Source organism: Podarcis liolepis, assembly GCF_965112155.1.
Source record: "Podarcis liolepis genome assembly, chromosome: W".
NCBI classification, from domain to species: Eukaryota; Metazoa; Chordata; class Lepidosauria; order Squamata; family Lacertidae; genus Podarcis; species Podarcis liolepis.
In genome coordinates, this window is record NC_139568.1 from 10,639,842 (window position 1) to 10,664,456 (window position 24,615).

Here is a 24,615-nt window from a genome sequence, read left to right on the forward strand (position 1 = left end):
AATCTGTCTAGAATGTATAACTTGCTGTTGAAATGGAATACACAGGACGAAATGGTGAAATCAGCCATGATTAAATGGGCACAAGATATTGGTCATGACATTATGTTTGCTGACTGGGAACAGTTATGGACCACCGGTATTAGGTTTACGGCATGTAACGCCTTAAGAGAAAACATAATGAAAATGACTTACAGGTGGTACATGACCCCAGTCAAGCTTGCAAGAATTTACCATTCGCCCAATAATAAATGTTGGAAATGTAATGAGACTGAAGGTACCTTTTATCACCTTTGGTGGACCTGCCCGAAGATCAAAGCCTTTTGGGAAATGATCTATAATGAAATCAAGAAAGTTCTTAAGTGGACTTTCTCTAAAAAACCTGAGGCTTTCCTCTTGGGCATGGTCGGCCAATTGGTGCCAAGGAAGGATAGGACGTTTTTTATGTATGCTACTACAGCAGCGAGAATTCTTCTGGCAAAGTATTGGAAGACACAAGAACTACCCACTCTGGAAGAATGGCAGACGAAGGTGATCGACTACATGGGTTTGGCAGAGATGACCAGCAGAATCCGTGACCAGGGGAAAGAGACAGTGGAAGAAGACTGGAAGAAATTTAAAATATATCTTAAAAACTGTTGTAAAATTGAGGAGTGTTAAGATGTTAAGGAACTAAGAAATAGAGAATTGCAGCTGAAACCAATAAGTTAAAGAAAAAAGAATCTAATGAAAGTGATTGGTTTAAATTAGATTTAAGAAGTTGCTGAAGAAATGTGAAATAAGGATGCAGAAAAGGGAAGGTATGGGGAAGTCCGGGAAGTAAGGTGTATGAAAATAAGACTAAGAAATTATACGTGTTTATTTATTTGTATGTTATTGTCTTGTCTATAGTTTGTTTCTATTATGTGTTTGGAAAATTAATAAAAATTTATTTTAAAAAAAAACAAATTACAGAGCCAAATTTTAAATTTTTGTTGGGGGTACCTATATTTCAAGTTCCGAAAGGGATCCAATCATCTTGTTGCTGCTGCTTTAATATCCACAATTCTGTCCAAATGATGTTCACGATTTTGTCCAATCCTTTCTTGTTGTTTTCCACATCTCTTCTTGTTATTTTCATATATTTTTTCCTTTTTCTTTGTGGCCTCTGATAGTCTCTGCAAGTGAGTTGAAGACAAATGTTTTTGTAGTCCTGTGTGGGTTTTTCCATTCATCCAAGAGTCATATTCAGACGGCTGCTGCCTTTCATCACTTCCATAGAGAAAACAATTTTACCGTCCGTTCGTTAATCTTCGCTGGCCTGTCACTCCCTTTCTCGATCTTCTGAGGAGGTTCTGCCAGGAGTCCAATATGATAACAGCCATAGCTTCCTCCTCCTCGATCATCAATCTTTCGACAAAACCTGCCAACATGGTGACTCTCTTTTTATAGCTGCGTCATTCCAAAAGCCCTTATTCTTTTCCAAGTCTCCATAAGCCAAACCTTTGGTTAATAATTCATTTCCACACAGTTTTTTAATCATCCCGCTTATAGTCAATTGTGCAACGGTTCTTTCTTGGGGAGGGGTTGTTTGGTAATCACATAGAGAGAAAAAAAGAAAAGTCCCCCCCCCTTCCAGTCCCGTTCCGACATACCGACCCTTTGATGTATCTTCTTCTTGATTTATTGTCCTGTTGAATCCAACCCGTCACTCTACTTCACAGAGGTCACTTCAATTAGCAGTCTTAGCTCCCGTTCTTCACTTGAAATATGTGCATTTGCTTCTCTCTAATTGTATATTTTGAGCTCCTGCAACCAGTTTGCGCGATCAGAGACAGTGTCAGGGAGAGCCGTCTCCCACGGGTGCTGTGCGCCTAGTGCCTTCACCCCCTTCTTTCGAACTCGGGGGTGATTTATGGCAACAGCAGGCGAGGCAGTGTTTCCCCGTTCCCTGGGGTAACAAGGGAGGTTGCATACTCCCATATCAGCCTCTTAATTACCTCGTGTGAGACGGAGAGATGGTATTGTCGTCCATCTTCCAATGCGCCCCTGGCGGCCCCCCCTCACCACTACTATTTGTATTGGGTATGGAGTACTTGGCAGACAGAATACGAAACTCAGTAAAGGATAAAAGGATATAAGAAAGGAAAGGAAGAAATCAAGTTAAACATGTATGCAGATGGTATCCTATTATTATTTACAAACCCCTTAGAGGGTGTAAGAGAATTTATGATAATCCTGAAGGACTTTAAAGAGGACTCGGGATTGGGAGTAAATTTGGAGAAGTCTGAAATTTTATTTTGGGATGTAAATAAAGAGGAGAAGAAGGAATTTGCAAAAATGACAAAGATGGATATCAATTGGAAAAAAATTAAATACTTGGGGGTAAATATTATTAAAAATATTGCTAGGATTCCAGGTGTAAATTACAAAGAAGTGTGGAGGAAGATCAAGGAGGATATAAAATCATGGAAAAATAAGAATTTATGTATTCTAGGTAGGGTTAGAGCAATTTATAATAATTTTGGTACCAAAATTATTATATTTATTTCAAGTAATTACACTACCCATTAGGAAAATATGGTTTAAAACATGGAATAAGTTATTTAAAAATTGGATTTTTGGAAGGAAAAGAGTTAGAACCCCAGACATAGTAAACTATTCACCTCAAAGAAGAGATGGGATGGGGAATACCGAACTTAGAATTTTACTATGAAACGTTCCAATTGAAAAATCTAATAGATATTGGATATAAGGAAGGGATTAAATGTATAAGGCTGGAGAATGAAATGAATGAAGGAATAGGAAGATAACGGATATTTAATAGAGATATGAACACGGCTTTTAAGAAGACAATAGGACCAAGGAAAACTGTGTTAGGAATCTGAAAGAACTGGAATACGAAATGGATGCCAACATACTCAAGGTGGATGCCGTTAAAATATATGCAGGAGGGTCAAAGGGAACCTGGTTGGTGGAAGAAATTAGAAGATCATGGATTTTATAAATTAAAAGATATGTTAGATGAAGAAGGGAATTTAATTACAAAAAAAGTTTTTTTAGAAAAAATAGGAAAACAATATTGGCTGAAAGTGCAAGGACTTTATGATTTAATAAAAACGGAAAGAGCAGAGGAAACGATGAGGACAGAAATGAAAATAGATATGGTGCTGAACAAAAGACAAATAACGGAGAAAGGGATAGCAGGGATGTTATATAAACTGATGATAAGCGCCAAAGAAAGAATGATAAGGATAATTCAGATTAAATGGGAACAGGAAGGTATGATTCATCCAAACACGGCTCAAGAACTGATGAAGAATATAAACAATATTAAAATAGAAACATATAAAGAATTAAGTAGAAAGTTTTTATTAAAATGGTATAGAACTCCGGCACAAATGGCGTATATAGTGAAAGGGTTTAGTCCCAAATGCTGGCATTGTGGTCAGGAAAAAGGACTATATTCACACATGTGGTGGGAATGTAATCTGGTTAAGGAATATTGGCAAAAGATTATAAAGGTAATTTCTGGATTATTTCAAATAAACATAGAAGTTAATAGGGATTTGTTATTTTCGGGAATACTGGGAAATAACAAAGTAGAAAGTAATAAGCAAGAGTTGTACAAGATTATGATTCTAGCTGGAATGGCAGTTATTGCTTTGGGATGGAAAGAAAAGGCCAAATGGAATATGGAAAAATTGAACGATTATGTCTTTGAATACGTACAATCAGAAATATTTGCACAGATAGTGGCAGAGGATAGATGGGGAAATAAATGCCAAAGAATCACAAATAAATGGGCATTTTACAGGAACTGGATAGAAAGAGGGGAAGCCAACCCTAACATACAAGCTCGAATGAACAGACTGTGTACATGGATAAAGATATGAAGAAGGAAGGCCTGACTGGGGGGGGGGGGAGGGTTGGAGTGGAGAGGGAGGGGAAGAAAAAAAAAAAAGGTAAACCAGATGGTATTTTGAATGGATTTTATGTAAGCCCTTTTTCAGAAACCAGATATATTAATGTTACGTAGTTATGCATTGTAGTATGAATGAATGTTGTTTTGTAGTCTTTGTTTTATAGAATATATATAGTAATGTTATGTTACTAAGCAAATAAAAAAAATGTGCCAAAAAGAAAAAAGAGTTCAAACAGTCCCCCAGACATTTGTGTAGTTTCTTATCTTGCTTGCTCCTCCTCCATAACTGTGGGCAAAGTCTGTTCTATGAATAGAGGTGAGGATGGATTATCTATAGTGTCATACATATTGATTCAGCGTATAGTTGGATCCAGTCACTTGGTCTGCAAACGCCTTTCTTGGTTGGGTGAGTCTCTTACTGTAGAAAGGCCAATATCTCCTCTTTTCCAGACCTATCATTGTTTGTATTCCTGCTGCCCACGTTAGCAGGTTCATGGGGGTTTGTCCTAGGCTTGTTGAGGTCACACATCGAATCTTGAATACTGTTTGTTATTTCTTCAATTTCCTCTAGTATGGAGTTAATTGGGGTTGTATTTATCGTTACTCTTTGCTCAACATTCCTAAGGAGCAGAGATGTCTTTAAAGTCACTCTTTGAGGTCCTCCTGTATTAACTGCAGCTGTGTTAGTGTCAATCAGAGGAAATGGAAAATTTCCACGTTGGCTTCATCTTGAAGGTGGGGCAGAGCTTGAGTCGGGGGGTAGCTTGGGAGATAACCGACTTGTCGGCCTCTGTATAGCTGGAAGTAGAGGTACAGCGTCCAAGTCTGCAAACACCCTTTTACCTGTAATGTGGAAATGACTCAGGAAGCCACCCATTTTGGGGAGAAGCAGGGGGATGGCATGACTTTGAAATTTGAGAAGTAGCTTTGTTACTCTTGGGTGGCTCGGCAGTTTTTCCAGTGTTTTTAAGTCCAGAGAGCCTATATCCAATCTCAGAAGTTCAGATAAGGAGAGGCAGACTCTCAGTCTGGAGATCCAATGCCCTTTGTTCTCCCGGTTGTTTTGGATAACCAGAACTATCTGATCCAGCTGCAAACACCTCTTAGTATAGGGGGGGACCCTTGGGCTCCTTCCTGGGATTATATATGGACTGTGCAGCTTGGGGGCTCTCCCTGGAAGGATTAGGGATCTCCAGCCTGCCTGGCGGTACCCACTCAGCATTCCTCTCCCGGGGCCCAGGGGACTGCACTGGGCTCTCCGCCCCCCGACCACCAACCGCAAGGTTCTCAATGCTCTCCAACTTTCGAAGAATCAGTACTAATGACCTTCTGCTAAGTAAGCTTTGTTCTCCTAACAAACTTAGCAATTTCCCAGCTCCATACTGTGAAGGTAGCTTTTGAGGAGTTGTCCGGGCAACGGCTTGGGACGATTGGGTTGCTTTAATCTCTGAACTCTTTCCTATGGTCCCATTGTACTTGGAATTTTTCAGCCTTGGGCCTTTTGGCTGCTTTTCTTGGGGGGGTCTTCAAAACAGCTAGTTGGCTGCTGTTTAGGACTGTGGGGAGACTGTGAGTCGGCATCATGCCCATTGCCCCCCTCCTCCACCTGCTCCCCTGTCCTTGTTTCTAGCCCATCAGGCACCTCTTGTTCAATTTCAGCAATTGCCCAGTCCAAGAGGTCTGTCAGGCTTAATTGTTTAGTTTCTCCTTTTAGAAGCTCCCATCCTTCTTGGACTCCCTTCTCTTGGAGTATTCCTGACCATGGGATCTCACCCAGTAGCTCCTTAAGCTTTTTGAAATTGGCCTTCTTAAAGTCCAGAGTGCATGTCTGACTACGCTCAGCTTTCCCTTGCCTCTGTATCCTGAAACCCAGGAGAGCATTATCACTTTCTCCCAAGTTTGCAAGTACTTCCACTTCGTCAACCAGTTCTTCCCTATAGGCGAGGATCAGGTCCAAAATAGATGATCCCCTTGTTGGTTCTTGCACCTTCTGCAAAATGAAATTGCCAGTGAGGCAATGGAGGAATTTGTCAGACCTTATATTCTTGGCAGAGTTTGAGTTCCAACAGATATTGGGGGAGTTGAAGCCCCTCCCCCCCCATTACTATATCTCTTCTTTTTGAATGTTTGGTAATCTGCTCTAGGAATGCATCATCCAAGTCTTCAGTCTGGCTTGGTGGTCTATAGCAGATCCCCATAGTAAGGTCACTGTTGTTTCTCTCTCCTACAATTTCTATGCATATACTCTCAATCTGCTCTCCATGCTCCAGGTCATGGATTTCTTCACAAGTGTATGCATCCTTTACATATAATGCTGCTACATCTCCCTTCCTGTTTAGTCTACAGTGGTACTTCAGGTTAAGTACTTAATTCGTTCCAGAGGTCCGTACTTAACCTGAAACTGTTCTTAACCTGAAGCACCACTTTAGCTAATGGGGCCTCCTGCTGCTGCCGGAGCACGATTTCTGTTCTCATCCTGAAGCAAAGTTCTTAACCTGAAGCACTATTTCTGGGTTAGCGGAGTCTGTAACCTGAAGCGTATGTAACCTGAGGTACCACTGTATTCCTTTTGAACAGGTTATACCCCTCATTTCCTATATTCCAGTCATGAGTCTCATCCCACCAGGTTTGAGTAATGCCAACCAGGTCATATTTGCCATCCTGAACTAAAAGCTCCAGTTCGTCTTGCTTGTTTCCCATACTCTGTGTAGAGACAACAGAAACCAGGATTCGTTCCCTCCAGCTGCTGCTTTCCTGTAGTTTCTTGCCCTTTAGCAGGTTTCTGGAGCACCACCTCAGTTTCCTGTGCATCAGTGAAGCTATTATCCTCAGTGCCAGGTGCTCTTCTGTCGTTTGTAATGTTGTCTCCCTCCCCCTTAACATCTACTTTAAAGCTCTCTTGATCAGGTTCTTGATACGCTTATCAAACACATTATTGCCAACCGCTGTGAGTTGCAGCCCATCTCTCACCAGAAGTCCTTTTTCAAGGAAGCCGAGACCATGATCCAAGAAGCCAAATCCTTCCTGATGACACCACCTGCACAGCCAGTTGTTTACCTCACGTATTTTCCTCTCCCTGGGCCACAACCTTCAACAAGAAGGAGTGATGAAAAGACTACCTGTGCCCCAAGTCTCTTCAGCTCCCTGCTCAGGGTCTTACAGTCCCTTGTTATGCATTGCAAGCTGTGTGTGGCAATAATATTAGTACCCACATGAATCAGAAGGAAGGGATAGTGGTCAGTGGGCTTTATAAGACTTGGCAACTTCTCTGTCACATCGTGAATCTTTGGCACACTACTGCCTTGGTTCCCCTCAGTAGGGAGTCACCTATCACCACCACACATCTCTTCCTCCTGTTGTTCTTCCACCTGCTGTTCTTGAGTCTTCTCCACTTGTCCATTGGAGCTTATTTTGATATTATTGAGAAGTTACAAAGGCAGGAACCTTGTGGTTTGAATACTTCCTATTCCTTCCTCTCGCCTTGTCATGTCTCGACTGCAGTTTCTTTTCTCCAGTATAGTCTCCATGGAAGGTGGTAAATGGGTTATCTGCATACTCGCCCTCAGTCAGGAACTCTGGATCCAAAGGGGTTGGATCAAGAATGGAGAAAGACCTCCTCCAAGTCTATCTTCTCCTGTCTCTTTCTTCTCTGGGGGTGGTAGGAATCATTCTGTGCACTGTACCTTTCACAGCCACCTTGGTGTCAGTAATTTGCACATTCAGCAACAGTTAATTGGAGTACTTGGCTCAGGACCAATGCATCTGCTTTTATGTCCAAGAATCAAGGTCACTGGAGCTGGTTTACAGTAAGTACAATTTACTCAGTTTGGAGCAGGCAGTTGCCTTTGCACTCCAACAGGAGACTTTCCGGCTTTTAGGATACAGCCGTTTTGCAAGGATGTGATTGCAGGAGCTTGCAGTCAGCAGTGAACAGAACAGAGCAGCAAGGTGGTGGGAAGAACAAAGCAACATAATTATGTATTTGTATGTAGTGTTTATTGAAAGATAGACTATCAAGTATTCAACTGCAGACATTTTTGCTACTGTGTGCGACTTGCTCATGGCAACTGCTGTCGTAGCTTCTCTGGCACAGAATTGGTGTCAGTGGTCAGAGCATGGAAGCGATTTTGCAACTCCAATGACAAAGCATGGCTCATGAATGTCCTACTTTTGTGCATCACATTCCTCCAGGGGTTCATCTCTTGCAATGGGCAATCTTTCACCTCCCTAGGGGCACCCCATCTGTCTTGCTGCTCCATCACAGTTGATTCAGCTCTATCAAGCAACTCTGCATGTTGTCCTGTTGCTTGAGGTGTGGCTAGACGGGCCTCAAGTTGCTGGAGCTTCTCTTCCAGGAAGACAACCAGCTTGCACTTGCTACAAGTGTACTGTTGCTTGTTCCCTGGCAGTAAGATAAGCATAGAACAGATGTTGCAGGTCACTGCAGCAGCTCCCTCACCCTCCATGTCTCTTGGTCCTATGCACACCAAGGGACAGAGTTCTGGGCCTCCCCTTTAAAGTCCCCTGCTAAACGCTCTTGCAAACACCTGTGTGCACTGAGCTAAGTTTGACTGCTGCTGGCTTCTAGCTCCTCCCTCAGCTTGGCTTCCTCTCAACTGTAACTCTTCCCCCTCAAATCCTGTGTTTCCGCAGAATGATCAGGCTCTAAAAGACACAAGCTCACTCTCGTCAGTCTACTCCAGCAATCATTGCTCCTGATTGCAAGGTATCCCTGAAGCTGCAATGAGAATTCAAACCGTTAGAATTCAGGAACTGCCAATATTACAGGTGCCACATGTTCCTTGTTTCGCATCTGTAAGAAATCAATCTTTTAATGTGGCAACACCTACAATTTAGAAATCCCTGCCTATTGACATCAAGGAGGCACCTTTGCTATATTCTTTTAAGCACCTGCTGAAAACATTTTTGTTTAGGCAAGCATATCCAGACATGTAGAATGTTGACATGCATTTTAATCTAGTTTTTAACATATTGCCAATTTAAATTATTCTTTGAATGTTTTAAATAACTTTTTTGCAGTTTTTGCTGATATTTTATTGTTTTATTCTTTTTTGTAAACCACTTACTTAATTGGCAGCCAGCCAAGCTGAATCAAAATTTATTGGTCAACCTAATACAGGTTATAGCCTAAAAACAAATAAGCAAACAGATTTTAACAAGCAAAGTTAACTGTAGCACCCTGCTTGTGGTTAACGCTTAGCTGGAATGAAATATTCAACGCAGCAATAGAGAAATTAAAATAATAATTTGTCAGACAAATAAATGAGAGACACAGTGGTATATGGTTACCAATGCTCTGCCTTTCCAGCCCTGATGCCCAGCACTTATATTCCCTCAGCCCAGCCCTCTTGCTCCTCCTTTGGCTGTCTCTGTCCAATCAGCCTGGTTGAAATTCCTATTGGCTGTTTGCTAGAACCAATCATAAAAGATACACCCATTTCCTATTACCTTTTATGGGAGACAAAGAGCTATATTTCCTTCTATCTATAAATGGCAAACAAGTAGCCATATATCTTACATTTACCTCGACCAGGCACCTTAATTACCAGATAACCTTTGGCCCCTGCTGCCCTATTCACTGCGAAACAGATGGCTAAAGCAGATGGTGCATGGTTCTAATTTTATCTTAAAGAGATCTTGGGTTCACCTTCTCACACACCATCAATGAAATAAGAATCTAACATTTCTTACTTTCTAAATCTAACATTTCTTACTTTCTAAATCCTTTGCATAATTACATTTAAGTCAATATATTTCATACATAACAGATAGATTTTTAGAAGGAAAGGAACTTAGTAAAAAGGAATATAATAAAAACAGTTTCCAGAAGCCTCTTCGGTTTTCCCAGCCAGCTGCTGTTCCCATTAGCTCTTGCCCTTTTTAACCTTATGAAAATGTGGCTCAAGTTTTAATGGGAGGCACAATAATTCTTACTATTTACAAACTCTTAATTGTGTCTTTGCAGCTTGATTGTATTCTGTAATTTGTATGGTCAGTGTGACCTTTTGCTCCTAGCCTGTAATTTCCTTTTACAACCCTGAGGCACGTGCTTAAACAGGGGCCCTTAAACAGGAAGATAAACAGCTGCCAGAGCACCCAGCTGGTTTATGCCTGGCATGAGAGAATGAGAGATACAAACATTTACAAATATATATTTTTAAGCTCATTTTAAAAATGCAGGTCTTCATAAGATGCCTCAAATAACATAAAACACATACATACACACATGTTTCAGGTCACAAGGCTAGACTCATAGGCTTTTCTGAGTTGGGAAGCTTTTATCAAACTTAACTGGATTGAACATAACAGGTTTAGCCCTGCTAGTCAGCATATGTTTCATTTTGTCAATGCCACTATGTTAATGAATATTTTAATTATCCTTAAATCAGCAGGGATTACTCATTCCCCACAATGCACCTGCATACATCTTATGACTCTTATCTGTGTTACTGGGCAGATTTGGGAAGTAACTCTGTGTATAAAGGGATCAGGTTACAGCATATCTATTGGACCTGTGGATTTGAGTAAAGACTTTTTGATGAGATCATCTGAGGAAGAAGTTGGAAAATTGCCAGACTTTAGAACCCAATCTTTGCAAGCAACTACTGTAAACTAGGGACTTGTCTGTAGACTTTAACACAGCAAGAACTTTGAAGCAAAGAACCCCCTCTGGACTTAGTGAGAGAAGACTACTTGTACATCTGTTAAAAAAAATAAGTGTGTGTGTGTGTGTGTGTGTGTGTGTAGAGTAGTAGTAGTAGTGTATGTTGGTGGTGGCCTAGTAAAGACAACTCTGCTAAATGGCTTTTTTCTGCAGTGAGCTTAACTGCATGACAGCTTCTGTAGTGCATACACATGACCCCAACACTAAGGGTGGTGATTAGCCCTGAGAACGTATTAAAATATTTTGACCTTGGAATTTCATATAACATTATGTATCCTTTACTATCTGGCATTCACAGATACAAATCAAATCCCTGCAAGAAACTGGACAACAAAGTGTCTTTTCAGCTGGTACTGTAAACTCAGCAGCATTGGTACCAGGACATTTTTAGAGTTGGTTCCCCACCAAATTGAAAAGCCCTATCCTGTGTCTGTAATGTGCTTCACGTTTAGGGATGGGGCAAGAGCAGACAGGGCCTTCTGCACAGTGCTCAGGACACAGGCTAGCTGGTTTGGGGTCACTCCTCCATATATCCTCTTAGGAAGCTGATTGAGGCCACCAGCTGAAAACTCCATTCTTCATTGCCCAGTTTTCCAGAATGTTTTAACTAGTTACTGACGGACAGTGGTGTCTTGCAATAAAGAAGAATCAAAGAATGACGCAGAGTCAAAAGATTCACAGTAAAGGCAAAAACTTTACTGAGACAACAAACTTCATTACAAGCACTGTACAAGTGAAAGAGGGAGAGAGCAGCTCGCTGAGCATAGGAATTTATCCTGGCTCAGCGTGACCTTTATGTAGTCAAAACAATATTTGCTTCAGAAGTGAACCTGCTACAATATTCCAGCACTTTCCTGTTTCTGCTCTCAAAAACTTTAATCATGACAGTTCCTACTTCACTTTCTGGGAACTAAAACATAATTTCTGAAATGTTTTGAGACTGTTGATGCTATTGGAAAAGGCATTAATTTCTCCCTGTCATTTTAAGTCTTCCCCTTTTCTTTTCTCTTTAGGGTAATAACCGAAGAATTCAAAGTGCCTGACAAAATGGTTGGATTCAGTAAGTATTCTAGTTTGAGGCAATTTTTCTCTTGGCTGCATAGGGGGCCTCTATGAACACTCCTTCCATCGGAAGACTAACTTGTATTATGATAGGTAGTGCTCGGCATAGCATTGCAGATTTCTGTTAATCCTTCTGAGAACATGGCAGTTTCAGGGGAAATGCTTGTCATATGAACTTTAAAATAAATTGAGGATGATTTAGTTACTTCCTGACTGCTACAGTAGTCTGTAGTTAAAGATCTTGATGACAAACTTTGCTAGTAATGTGCTGTGGGGGATAAGCAAAGGGGAAATTGTGTGGGGCATATGTGCGTGGGGAGAGGATATACCACTGAAGAGCCATTTCACAGGGAGAATGCGCAGCTTGATAATGGAGCATGTGCTTTGCCTGCTCAGGGTCCCAGCTTCATAACTGAAGCCCTGCTGGATCTGACTAAAGGGAGCTCATCTAGTCCAGCATTCTGTTCTCACACTGACCAACCCGATGCCTCTGGGAAGCCATCAGGCTTGTGATTCCCAGCAGCTGATATTCAGAGGCATCCTGCTTCCAACCATGGAAGTAGAACCGAAGGGGAGGCTTATCTAGTTCTCACAGTGGCCAACTAGACACACATTATGAGAAGCCTGCAAGCAGAACATGTGTGCAATAGCACTATCCCTACTTGCAAGTCCCAGTAACTGGTAGCCACTGCCTCCGACAGTGGCAGTAGAACATAAGAGCTTGCTGGATGATTGAGTGGGTGGTTGCTGAACAACTCCAAGCACGCCTGGAGGATGCGGACCATTTGGATCCCTTCCAATCGGGATTCAGGCCTCACCATGGGACTGAAACCGCCTTGGTCGCGCTGGTTGATCATCTCCGGCGGGCTAGGGACAAAAGTGAGAGTTGTTTCCTAGTTCTGCTGGATCTCAGTGGCCTTTGATACCATTGACCATATCATCATTCTGGACCGTTGTGGGGGGGGGGCTGGGAGTTGGGGGCACTTATACAGTGGTTCTGCTCCTTTCTCCTGGGCCAAAAAGTGGTGTTGGGGGATGAGTGTTCAGACCCCTGGGCTCTCACTTGTGGGGTACCTCAGGGTTCCATCCTCTCCCCTATGCTTTTTAACATGAAGCCATTGGGAGAGATCATCAGGGGGTTTGGGCTGGGTGTTCATCAGTATGCAGATGATACCCAGCTCTACCTCTTTCAAATCAGAACCAGTGAAGGCGGTGAAGGTCCTGTGTGAGTGTCTGGAGGCAGTTGGAGGATGGATAGCAGCTAACAGATTGAGGTTGAATCCCGACAAGACAGAAGTACTGTTCTTGGGGGACAGGGGGCAGGCTGGTGTGGAGGACTCCCAGGTCCTGAACAGGATAACTGTGCCCCTGAAGGACCACAGCCTGGGAGTCACTTTGGACTCACAGCTGTACTGGAGGCGCAGGTCAATTCTGTGTCCAGGGCAACTGTCTACCAACTCCATCTAATACGCAGGCTGAGACCCTACCTGCCCATGGACTGTGTCTCCAGAGTGGTGCATGCTCTAGTTATCTCCTGCTTGGACTACTGCAATGTGCTCTATGTGGGGCTACCTTTGAAGATGACTGGGAAACAGCAGTTAATCCAGAATGCGGCAGCTAGGCTGGTGACTGGGAATAGCCACTGAGACCATATAACACTGGTCCTGAGAGACCTGCATTGGCTCCCAGTACGTTTCCAAGCACAATTCAAAGTGTTGGTGCTGACCTTTAAAGCCCTAAACGGCCTCAGTCCTGTATACCTGAAGGAGCCTCTCCACCCCCATCATTCAGCCCGGACACTGAGATCCAGCGCCGTGGGCCTTCTGCCTGTTCCCTCACTGCAAGAAGTGAGGTTACAGGGAACCAGGCAGAGGGCCTTCTCAGTAGTGGCGCCCACCCTGTGGAACACCCTCCCATCAGATGTCAAGGAAATACGCAACCATCTTACTTTTAAAAGACATCTGAAGGCAGCCCTGTTTAGGAAAGGTTTTAATGATTAATGCTGTATTGTGTTTTTAATATTCAGGTTGGGAGCATCCCAGAGTGACTGGAGAAACCCAGCCAGATGGGCGGGGTATAAATAATAATAATAATAATCACCTAGTCCAGTATCCTGTTCTCACAGTAGTCAACCAGGTGCTGCAATAGGAAGCCCACAAGCAGGATAACCTTCCACCAGAATATGAGAAATAAAAAATTCCTTCCAGTAGCACCTCATACCAAGAACTAACTTAGTTGGTCTTTAAGGTGCTACTGGAAGGAATTTTTTATTTTGACTATGGCAGACCAACACGGCTACCTATCTACTACCAGAATATGAGAATTAGCAGTGCTGGATGGAAGTGGTCAGCTCTTTGTTGATCCCTCTTCCTCAACTTTTAGGACTGAAGGTGTGTCAACTCAGTTACACTTAATAACCAAAGCAGGTGGGGGACAGTGAAGAACTTAAACTAAAGATTTGGGAGTGCTGGCATCTCCACCTCCTGTTCTTCAAGACACTCAAGTTTTCAGCTGCTCCCGACACAGATGTGTGCAAAACTTCAGTCCATGTATTTGCTTGGGTCTTACTCTTGATAAAAAAACAAAACTTCTAGTCTGTGAGCAACAGTTAAATTCTGATCAATTGAAATTTTTGTTTTAGTTATAGGCCGGGGCGGTGAGCAGATTTCCCGGATTCAGGCAGAGTCAGGCTGCAAAATTCAGATTGCACCAGGTAAGACTATTTCTGCCTCACTCTCCACTTTCTAGAAGAACCAAGGCATCATCAAAATAACACAGTTGCTAGTCTTTGAGTGGTATACTAATATAAAACCATCAGACCAACTTAAAAGCTGAGAGAAATGTTTTGTAAAACATCCTCTTAGAGTCCCAAAGTGTTCATCCACAAGGCTTCTTGCTTGGGCCCATCTCTATACCCTTATTTGTCCCTCTCCTTTAACAAGAGGGATAAGTCCTTACAAAAAACATGCCCCACGTTCCTGTCCCAAAATCAGAACCCCTTTTCTGCCCAAGAAAGGGGGCAGCATAGAGCCCACTTTAAAAGACTTATGCTGATAGATCAAGCCCTGAACAATTTTGGGGATACTGTGTTGTATCCAGTGTTATCCCTACTCAGAATAGACCCATAGAAAATAGAACATGACTGCTTTAGGTCAAGTCATTTTCAAGATGTCTGCTCTTGAGTAGGGCTAACAGTGGATCCAGCAACTTTGGTTCCAACTTGTTCAGTGCCAGACAATTTTTTTTTTTGGGGGGGGGAGTTGCTGCTCAGAATAGCTTCAGGATGAGGCTGGCATCACTCCTTTCCCCAAAACAATATCAAGACTGAAACTTGCAAGCTTAAGGAAATATGTGTGGAATTAGTTCACTATGGCTAATTTATGCAGGAGATAGAATTCAAAATTCTCTGCCTCCAAAAGCAATTCTCTGTTTTACAGGTAGTCTTGGTTCTAGATCCAGGCATGGTGTATGTCCATGTGCATGCTTAAAACAAATTATATATTGTTATTAAAAATATCCAAGGTTTACACCAATTGAACATAAAACTAGACAATAAAAGCCACATAAAAGTGTTAAAATCAGAAATAGGGTAACTTGCGGAAAGAGGTATTTCTTAATTGCTTGCATAAACCTGACAGAAAAGTTTTCAGCAGGCATTTATGTTGCAGTCTCATGCTGCCAAGCCACGGCAGAGCTCAGTGGAGGAAGAAGTCAGCCACCCAAGTCTCAGTGAGGTACTTGCCTAGAGGCAGAGTTCATATACAAGGTCCAGTCTAGTCCAGTCCTAAGATCAGGAGCATCTCAGTTCACATAGTCAGAAGGTTCCAGGAGTCAAGAAAGGCAAGGGTCCAAGGCCACAAGAAGCAGCAAGATCTGATCAGGAACGACGAATGTTGTTTCCAGCAACTGACTGAGGCTGGAAACCCTGCTTAAGAAAGTTGGAGCCAGGTGGTTCTCATTAGGAGCAAGAAGGCTGATCAGCAGCAGGTGGAGTCACTTTGCCTTCTGCTCCTTCAGAAGCTGACACCTGGCCCATGAATCTCTATTGGCAAAGCATTCCACAAAACTGAGCCAATGATACTAAAAGCTTAGTTTTCTGTTGTTTTCTGCCTCACCAATCTGGGGAATGACCAACAACACTCCTGCAGCTGCAACACTCCAGGTGGTTCCTGAGGTACTCAGGGCCTAAGCTTTTCAGGGCTTCGCAAATTAATGCAAGGATTTTAAACCTGGTTTCGTACAAGGGTATCACATGCTGCCAGCCAGATTTCCCTATCAGCAGTCTGGCTGCCCCATTCTGTACCAGCTGTAGCTTCTGAACCCAGGCCCAAGGGCAGCCACACATAGAGTGCATTACAAGTATAATCTAATAATAATAATATAATTTATTATTTATACCCGCCCATCTGGCTGAGTTTCCCCAGCCACTCTGGGCGGCTCCCAATCAAGCATTAAATATTAAATACAGCATTAAATATTAAAAACTTCCCTGAACAGAGCTGCCTTCAGATGTCTTTTAAAGATAGGATAGCTACTTATTTCCTTCACATCTGAAGGGAGGGTGTTCCACAGGGTGGGTGCCACTACCGAGAAGGCCCTCTGGTTCCCTGTAACCTTATTTCTCGCAATGAGGGAACCGCCAGAAGGCCCTCGGCGCTGGATCTCAGTGTCCGGGCTGAACGATGGGGGTGGAGACGCTCCTTCACCAGTATCACCAGTAACCAACCAGCTGGAAGCTGCTAGGCGGTTGAGAATTATGGGACGCTCAGTATGTGTTGATCTTTTATTTATTTATTGCTTTGTCTTTTGTAGACTGTGGTGGGTTGGTGGAGAGACCCTGCGTGCTCACCGGAACTCCAGAGAGCATTGAGTGAGTTGTTTTTTAAAAAAAATATCCACACATACATTTATATAATACTGGTTGCTTCTACCCCTTCTCTTCTGTCCTCTTTCCTCTTTCCTTTTTCCATTACACTTTTTTCTTCTGTTTGCTTGCTATCATTTTTATAGCTGCCACAGATGATCAGACGGCCAGCCGTAGACTCATCATGCACTAGATCCACCCCACCTGCCGTCTCTTGGTTAACAGCTCAGCAGTTTGACCTGCTGAAGGCTTCCTTCATATATGCACATTTAGCTCCCTTTCCCAATGTAGACAAATCTTCATAGTCCTCTTTTTTAAAAAAAAACACACCCTCAAGTGGGTTTGTTTGAACATGGGCACCATTATCGTTCTTCCAGTTGACTGATAATCTTAATTTATTCGATACCTGGAGATTGAAGCATCCCACTGAAAAGGATATTACTTATTTTTCCGAAGATAAAAAATCGGGAGGGAGAATAGATGCAATTTGGGCCTCTAAAAAATTGGCATTGAGCTTGGTAAAAACAGAGATTCTGAATAAATCTCTCTCAGACCATAATCCAGTTACTATACACATAAGATTTAAAAAACATATGAGAGGGAGGTGGAAGATGAATGATGAACTTTGGAGAGATGAGCAAAATGTGAATAAAATGAGGGAATTGTTGAAGGAATTTTTCGAAATTAATGAGAGACATGGGACAGACAGGAAAATCATTTGGGATACCAGTAAAGCCTATATGAGAGGAATTGGAATACAACAAATTGCAAAAATAAGGAAGGATAAAGCAAAGGATACTACGGAAATAAACACACACATAAGGGAGAAGGAAAAATAACTGTTGAAAAATCCAAAACAAGAGAGTATAATCCAGAATATTAAAATTTTACAATCCCAATTAAATAATTTAATAAACAAAGAGGTAGAAAATAAGATTAAATGGACAAAACAAAGGTGTTTTGAATCGGCAAATAAACCCGGTAGGATGTTGTCCTGGCTAACAAAGGAGAAGCAAGTGGATAGGGTTATAAATAAGATTATTGTACAAGGAAAAGAAATTATAGACCCGGACCAAATAAAAATGATGTTTAGGAATTTTTATAAAAAATTATACGAGTTGGAAGACAAAGATGAGAATAAAATTAAAGAGTATGTAAGAGAAAACAAAATCCCTGAACTAGATGGCAAGGAATGTAGTAATTTAAACTCGTGCATAAGCTCAGAAGAAATAAGAGAGGTGATAAGGAAAATGGAAACTGGGAAATCACCAGGGCCAGACGGAATACCGATTACATATTACAAGAAACTAGAAGAAGTAATAATCCCTAGACTTAAAAAGATCATGAATGAGATAATGGAAGAAGGTAAAATTCATAGAATCATAGAGTTGGAAGAGACCACAAGGGCCATCGAGTCCAACCCCCTGCCAAGCAGGAAACACCATCAGAGCACTCCTGACATATGGTTGTCAAGCCTCTGCTTAAAGACCTCCAAAGAAGGAGACTCCACCACACTCCTTGGCAGCAAATTCCACTGTCGAACATCTCTTACTGTCAGGAAGTTCTTCCTAATGTTTAGGTGGAATCTTCTTTCTTGTAGTTTGGATCCATTGCTCCGTGTCCGCTTCTCTGGAGCAGCAGAATACAACCTTTCTCCCTCCTCTATGTGACATCCTTTTATATATTTGAACATGGCTATCATATCACCCCTTAACCTCCTCTTCTCCAGGCTAAACATGCCCAGCTCCCTTAGCCGTTCCTCATAAGGCAGGGGTCTGCAACCTGCGGCTCCGGAGCCGCACGTGGCTCTTTTACACCTTTGCCGCGGCTCCGGGGCGGATACTAGCGAGGGGAGGAGGCGCATTGTGCGCCCCGACACTCCCCACTGTGGCGGGCGCTGTACTGGCTGTGACGTCGCATGGGGGCGGTGCGTGCGTTAGTCACGCACCGTCCCAACGTCACCTTCCCGCCTGCTGTCAGATCAGAGGGCAGCGGCGCGCATGCTTTAAATGTCACAATGGTTTTGCGGCTCCCAGGTTTTTTTTTTCCTTCGGAAACGGGTCCAAGTGGCTCTTTTTGTCTTAAAGGTTGCAGACCCCTGCCATAAGGCATCGTTTCCAGGCCTTTGACCATTTTGGTTGCCCTCCTCTGGACACGTTCCAGTTTGTCAGTGTCCTTCTTGAATTGTGGTGCCCAGAACTGGACACAGTACTCCAGGTGAGGTCTGATCAGAGCAGAATACAGTGGCACTATTACTTCCCTTGATCTAGATGCTATACTCCTATTGATGCAGCCCATAATTGCATTGGCTTTTTTAGCTGCCGCGTCACACTGTTGGCTCATGTCAAGTTTGTGGTCAACCAAGACTCCTAGATCCTTTTCACATGTACTGCTCTCAAGCCAGGTGTCACCCATCTTGTATTTGTGCCTCTCATTTTTTTTTGCCCAAGTGCAATACTTTACATTTCTCCCTGTTAAAATTCATCTTGTTTGTTTTTGCCCAGTTCTCTAATCTGTCAAGGTCGTTTTGAAGTGTGATCCTGTCCTCTGGGGTGTTAGCCACCCCTCCCAGTTTGGTGTCATCTGCAAATTTGATCAGGATGCCCTTGAGTCCATCATCCAAGTCGTTGATAAAGATGTTGAATAAGACCGGGCCCAAGACAGAACCCTGTGGCACCCCACTAGTCACTCTTCTCCAGGATGAAGAGGAACCATTGATGAGCACCCTTTGGGTTCGGTCAGTCAGCCAGTTACAAATCCACTGAGTGGTAGCATAGTCAAGACCGCATTTTACCAGCTTCTTTACAAGAATATCATGGGGCACCTTGTCAAATGCCTTGCTGAAATCGAGGTAGGCTACATCCACTGCGTTCCCTTCATCTACCTGGCTTGTAATTCTGTCAAAAAACGAGATCAGGTTAGTCTGACATGACTTATTTTTCAGAAATCCATGCTGACTATTGGTGATCACAGCATTCCTTTCTAGGTGCTCACAGACTGTTTGCTTAATGATCTGCTCCAGAATCTTCCCTGGTATTGATGTCAGACTGACTGGGCGGTAATTATTTGGGTCCTCTCTTTTCCCCTTTTTGAAAATAGGGACAACATTTGCCCTCCTCCAGTCTGCCGGGACTTCGCCTGTTCTCCAGGAATTCTCAAAGATGACTGCCAGTGGTTCTGAGATCACATCTGCCAGTTCTTTTAATACTCTTGGATGCAGTTCATCTGGCCCTGGAGACTTGAATACATCTAAACTAGCCAAGTATTCTTGTACTATCTCCTTAGTTATTCTGAACTGTGTTTCCTTTGCTGAATCATTTGCTCCAAATTCTTCAGGTCGGGCATTGTTTTCTTTATCAGAGAAGACTGAGGCAAAGAAGGCATTGAGGAGTTCAGCCCTTTCTGTGTCCCCTGTTTGCATTTCACCATCTTCTCCTCTGAGTGACCCCACTGTTTCTTTGTTCTTCCTTTTGCTACGAACATACCCATAAAAGCCTTTTTTGTTGCTTTTAACCTCTCTAGCAAGCCTGAGTTCATTCTCTGCTTTAGCTTTTCTGACTTTGTGTCTACACGTGCTGGCTATTTGTTTGAATTCCTCTTTGGTGGTTTCCCCCCTTTTCCATTTTTTGTACACATCCTTTTTTAATCTTAACTCAGTTAAAAGTTCTTTAGATAGCCACCCTGGCTTCTTTAGGCACCTTCCATGTTTCCGTCTCATTGGTATTGCCTGACGTTGTGCTTTTACTATCTCCCTCTTAACAAACTCCCAGCCATCATGAACTCCCTTTCCTTTTAGTATTACTGTCCATGGGATCTCACCCAGCACTTCCCTAAGTTTTATGAAGTCGGCTTTCTTAAAGTCAAGAAATTGAGTCCTAGTATGCTTGGCTGCTCCTTTCCGCTGTATAGTAAACTTCAGAAGAGCATGATCACTCACGCCTAATGATCCTTCCACTTCTACCCCACTAACCAGGTCATCACCATTGGTTAGGACCAGATCTAAAATGGCTGTTCCTCTTGTTGCTAATTCCTGACTCTTGGCGCAAAGCGTGGATAACCTTATTACCAAAACAAGGAATGGACCCAAATATTATAAAGAACTACAGGCCAATTTCACTGTTGAATATTGATTACAAAATTTTCGCAGCAAATAGATTGAAAAAATGCTTGAACAGAGTAATAGGCAGGGACCAGAATGGCTTCTTACCAGGGAGACAGATAAAAAATAATACAAGAATAGTGATTGATCTTCTAGAATATATTGATATGAAACCTAGCAAGAAGGTGGCAATGCTACTGGTAGATGCGGAGAAAGCCTTTGACAGTGTGGCCTGGAATTTTCTGGTCCACACTGTGGAAAGTTTGAAACTTGGGAACAAAATTTTGAATGGTATTAAAGCGATATATGAAAACCAGAAAGCTAAGCTAATAATTAACAATGACATAACTGAAGAATTCCAAATTGAAAGAGGCACCAGACAAGGATGCCCTCTATCCCCACTTTTGTTTATTAGGACGCTGGAAACACTCCTAATAGCGATAAGAAAGGACCCAAAAATCAAGGGGATTAGTCTAGGTAACAGACAATTTAAAGTTAAAGCATTTGTGGACGATGTAATCATTACTACAGAAAACCCAGAAGAAAGTATACCAGAAGCACTAGAGAAATTGTTTGAATATGGAGGAGTATCAGGCTTTAAGTTAAATAAAGAAAAATTAAATTACAGTGGTGCCTCGCAAGACGAAATTAATTCGTTCCGTGAGTTTTTTCGTCTAGCGAATTTTTCGTCTTGCGAAGCACGAAATCCCATAGGAATGCATTGAAATTCAATTAATGCGTTCCTATGGTCAAAAAAAGTCCAAACAAAGCCAAATTTGGTACAACAAGAGTTTATTAAGTGCTCTTTAAAGTCACACATACTGTAAAGAGCATTTCAAAAATTGAAGGAACAATAAATTAAGTTTCTAAACATGACAGAAAAACATTTAAAAATCAACAAAGTGTACAGTACATTTTCTAAGGCTCTGGGGGACAACTCGAGGAAGGTTCCTCTTCCACTTTTTGCTTCTTGCTGAAGAACCCCCTCCTCAACTGTTCCCCCAGCCACCCACCACACAGAAATTCAAATCCAGAATTTTTTAAAAAAAACAGCAGAGTGGCCCAATGGTCACAGAAAATCATAAAAATGCAGAAAAAAACGCACAAGCTTCCAGATTCTTGCAAACCCCTCCCCAACACCAAGTCCTTGAATTCCAAACACCCCAACCCAAAATCCAAAACCCCCCAAAAAAGTTTTAAAAGTTTAAAAGGAGTTTTGGAAAAGCTTCAAAAATCACCAAAGTCTTCAAAAACCTCAAAAAAGGCTACCACACCGCGTTCTATGAGTTGCTCCTCGAAGTCAAGTCGCAACTGTATTAACGGTGTTAAGAAAAAGGAAACAAACTTGCAAGACGTTTTCGTTTTTCGTCTTGCGAAGCAAGCCCATAGGGAAATTCGTCTTGCGAAGCAGCTCAAAAAACGGAAAACCCTTTCGTCTAGTGAGTTTTCTGTCTTGCGAGGCATTCGTCTTGCGGGGCACCACTGTACTAACGAAAAATATGGGGGTAAAGGAACAGGAAGAACTGGAAAGAGTAACAGGCCTTAAAATTACCACAAAAGTTAAGTATTTGGGGATCTGGATCACAAATAAAAATACCAATTTGTACAAGGATAACTATGTGAAGAAGTGGAAGGAAATAAAAGGACATCTAAATAAATGGAATAAATTGAACTTGTCCTTATGGGAAAGGATATCCTTGATAAAAATGTCAGTTCTACCAAAAATGCTCTTCCTTTTCCAGACGATCCCAGTAATTATCAGGACAAAATGTTTTAAAGGTTGGCAAAGGGATCTTTCTAATTTTATCTGGCAAGGTAAGAAACCAAGAGTAAGGTTCAAAGTTCTGATGGAGCCTAGAGAAAGGGGCAGGTTCACAGTCCCAAACCTCAAGCTGTATTTTGAGGCTGCATGCATGACATGGCTGAAAGATTGGATGTTACTGACAGATACCAAAATCTTGGACCTGGAGGGCTGGGACAAAGTTTTCGGGTGGCATGGCTACCTGGGTCACAATAAAATAAAAGCACATAGAGGATTCACTAACCATTTGGTAAGAAAGGCCCTATTCGAAGTCTGGGAAAGGAATAAAACAATAGTAACAGCCAAAACTCCCTGGTGGCTATCACCTATAGAGTCATCAGCCTTGCATAGAAGCAATATGAAAGATAGCTGGCTAACATATAGGGAACTCGTAGAAGAGATAAAAGATTGCCCAACAGTAAAGAAATTTGAAGAATTAAAAGAGAGGGGAGTGAATTGGTTAGAATATTTCCAATTAAAAACAATATTTGAGAAGCATAGTAAGCTTAAGGGGTTTGATAAAAAAATCTTGGTATGGGAAAAAGAAATTTTATATAACAACCAACAGACTCTCAATAATATATAAACTGTTACAAAATGGGAAAGTAGAAAAGGAAGGAAAAGGAGACGCTATTAAAAAATGGGAACAAGATCTGGGCCACCCAATTGAATATAATGAATGGGAAAGACTATGGACAAAAATTATAAATTTTACAGCATGTTACCTAATAAGAGAGAACTATATGAAAACGTATCACAGGTGGTACCTGGCACCAGAAAGCCTTGCAAAAATGAATAAAACATATAATAATAAGTGCTGGAGATGCAAGATACAAAAAGGAACCTTCTACCATATGTGGTGGACATGCCCCGAAATTGGGAAATTTTGGAGCATGATCCACAAAGAAATAAAGAAAATATTAAGAATATCATATAGTAAAAGGCCAGAGGCATTCCTTTTAGGAATTTTAAATGACGAGGGGGGCCGCTAGGGGCGTCTTGGAAGATGGCGGATATTAACATCTATCCAGCCCGCACGAGGTAATTAGAGGCTGATTATGGGGAGTAAATCAGTCTCCCTTCATCTCTCCAGGGGGGAGAGATGCAGTTTTCACCCGCTGTTGCCATAAATCACCCCCGAGTTCGGAAGAAGGAGGGGGTGAGGCACTGGGTGCACAACCCTCGGCGGGCCTCGGAACTCCTCCGAAGCTGCTTCCACGTGCGAAACTAGTTGCGTTACTTAAAAGGAAAAAATTGGTGAAAGATAATGCACATGCTTCAAGAGAGGCAGGAGGTTCTTATCTGCTAATAATTTTACCACTGAAATGAAGGACTGAGACGGAAGATTACATCAAAGTACTACAGACATAGTATGTGGAATGGAATGCGACAGAACTGAAAGGGGGGAGATGACTTATTATTTTTTTTGCTCTATGTGATTAACTAATAACCCTCCCTCTTAGAAGATCCGTCACAGCAACTAATTGCAAATGGGACTAAAAATGAATTGTGTGGGAATAATTTGAACTTAAAGGTTTTACTCTGTGAAGGATTTGGAAAGAAGAAGGGCTCTCTTGTGATGCAGTAAGAATGGAGATTTGATACGAGACCTGTGTTGCAGAGGTTTGGTCTTGGGGAGGGCGAGCCAAAGATTTATTACTTTCAAGGAGATTGCGATCTGGAAGGGGCAGCCCTCCTGGAAAAAGACTAATTTACGATGCAACAGGTCGGGAAAGTTAAAGAGCGAGCTTTTAGACTGTATTTCATCAGAACGACAAAATGGTGATTGCTTGCTCGAGCGGGAATGCCTGGATTATTGGATGAGAGCGATTTACGAGAGAGCAGTACAAAGCCCACACAGAAACACAAATAAGACTGTTTTTTTCAACCCACTTGCGGAGCAATTCGGAGGTGAATGAAAAGGAAAATGAGTAACGACAAGGATTGAGAAGAGGGGACTGGAAATATCATTCTTAAGATGAAAGCAGCACAAATATTCGAGGATTGGACTCCTGCCGATCGAGAAGCATGGGTACCCCCCACAAAAATTTTAATTTGGAAAACAATTGGACTACATGATATGTATTGTTATAATTTGGATTAATTGATTTGATGTGTTTAATTTGGTAATATGAAACTTAATAAAAATTATTTAAAAAAAAATAAAAAGGGATTTTAAATGACGATATTTCAAAAGACAAAA

The 24,615-nt window shown here is 42.0% G+C and overlaps 1 protein-coding gene across 8 annotated transcripts in view; it reads left to right on the forward strand.

Annotated features, from left to right (window-relative positions):
- LOC310697670 (far upstream element-binding protein 3-like) overlaps positions 1-24,615 on the forward strand; it is a 395,403-nt gene that overhangs the window by 151,437 nt on the left and 219,351 nt on the right. For 6 of the 8 annotated variants that reach the window (XM_083484353.1, XM_083484354.1, XM_083484351.1 and 3 more), the window contains exons 4-6: positions 11,600-11,646; positions 14,290-14,361; positions 16,461-16,518. In XM_083484353.1, the coding sequence (XP_083340479.1) occupies positions 11,600-11,646; positions 14,290-14,361; positions 16,461-16,518 (177 nt within the window). The remainder of the gene's footprint in view (positions 1-11,599; positions 11,647-14,289; positions 14,362-16,460; positions 16,519-24,615) is intronic. The other 2 variants (XM_083484355.1, XM_083484357.1) reach the window with 1 other exon arrangement.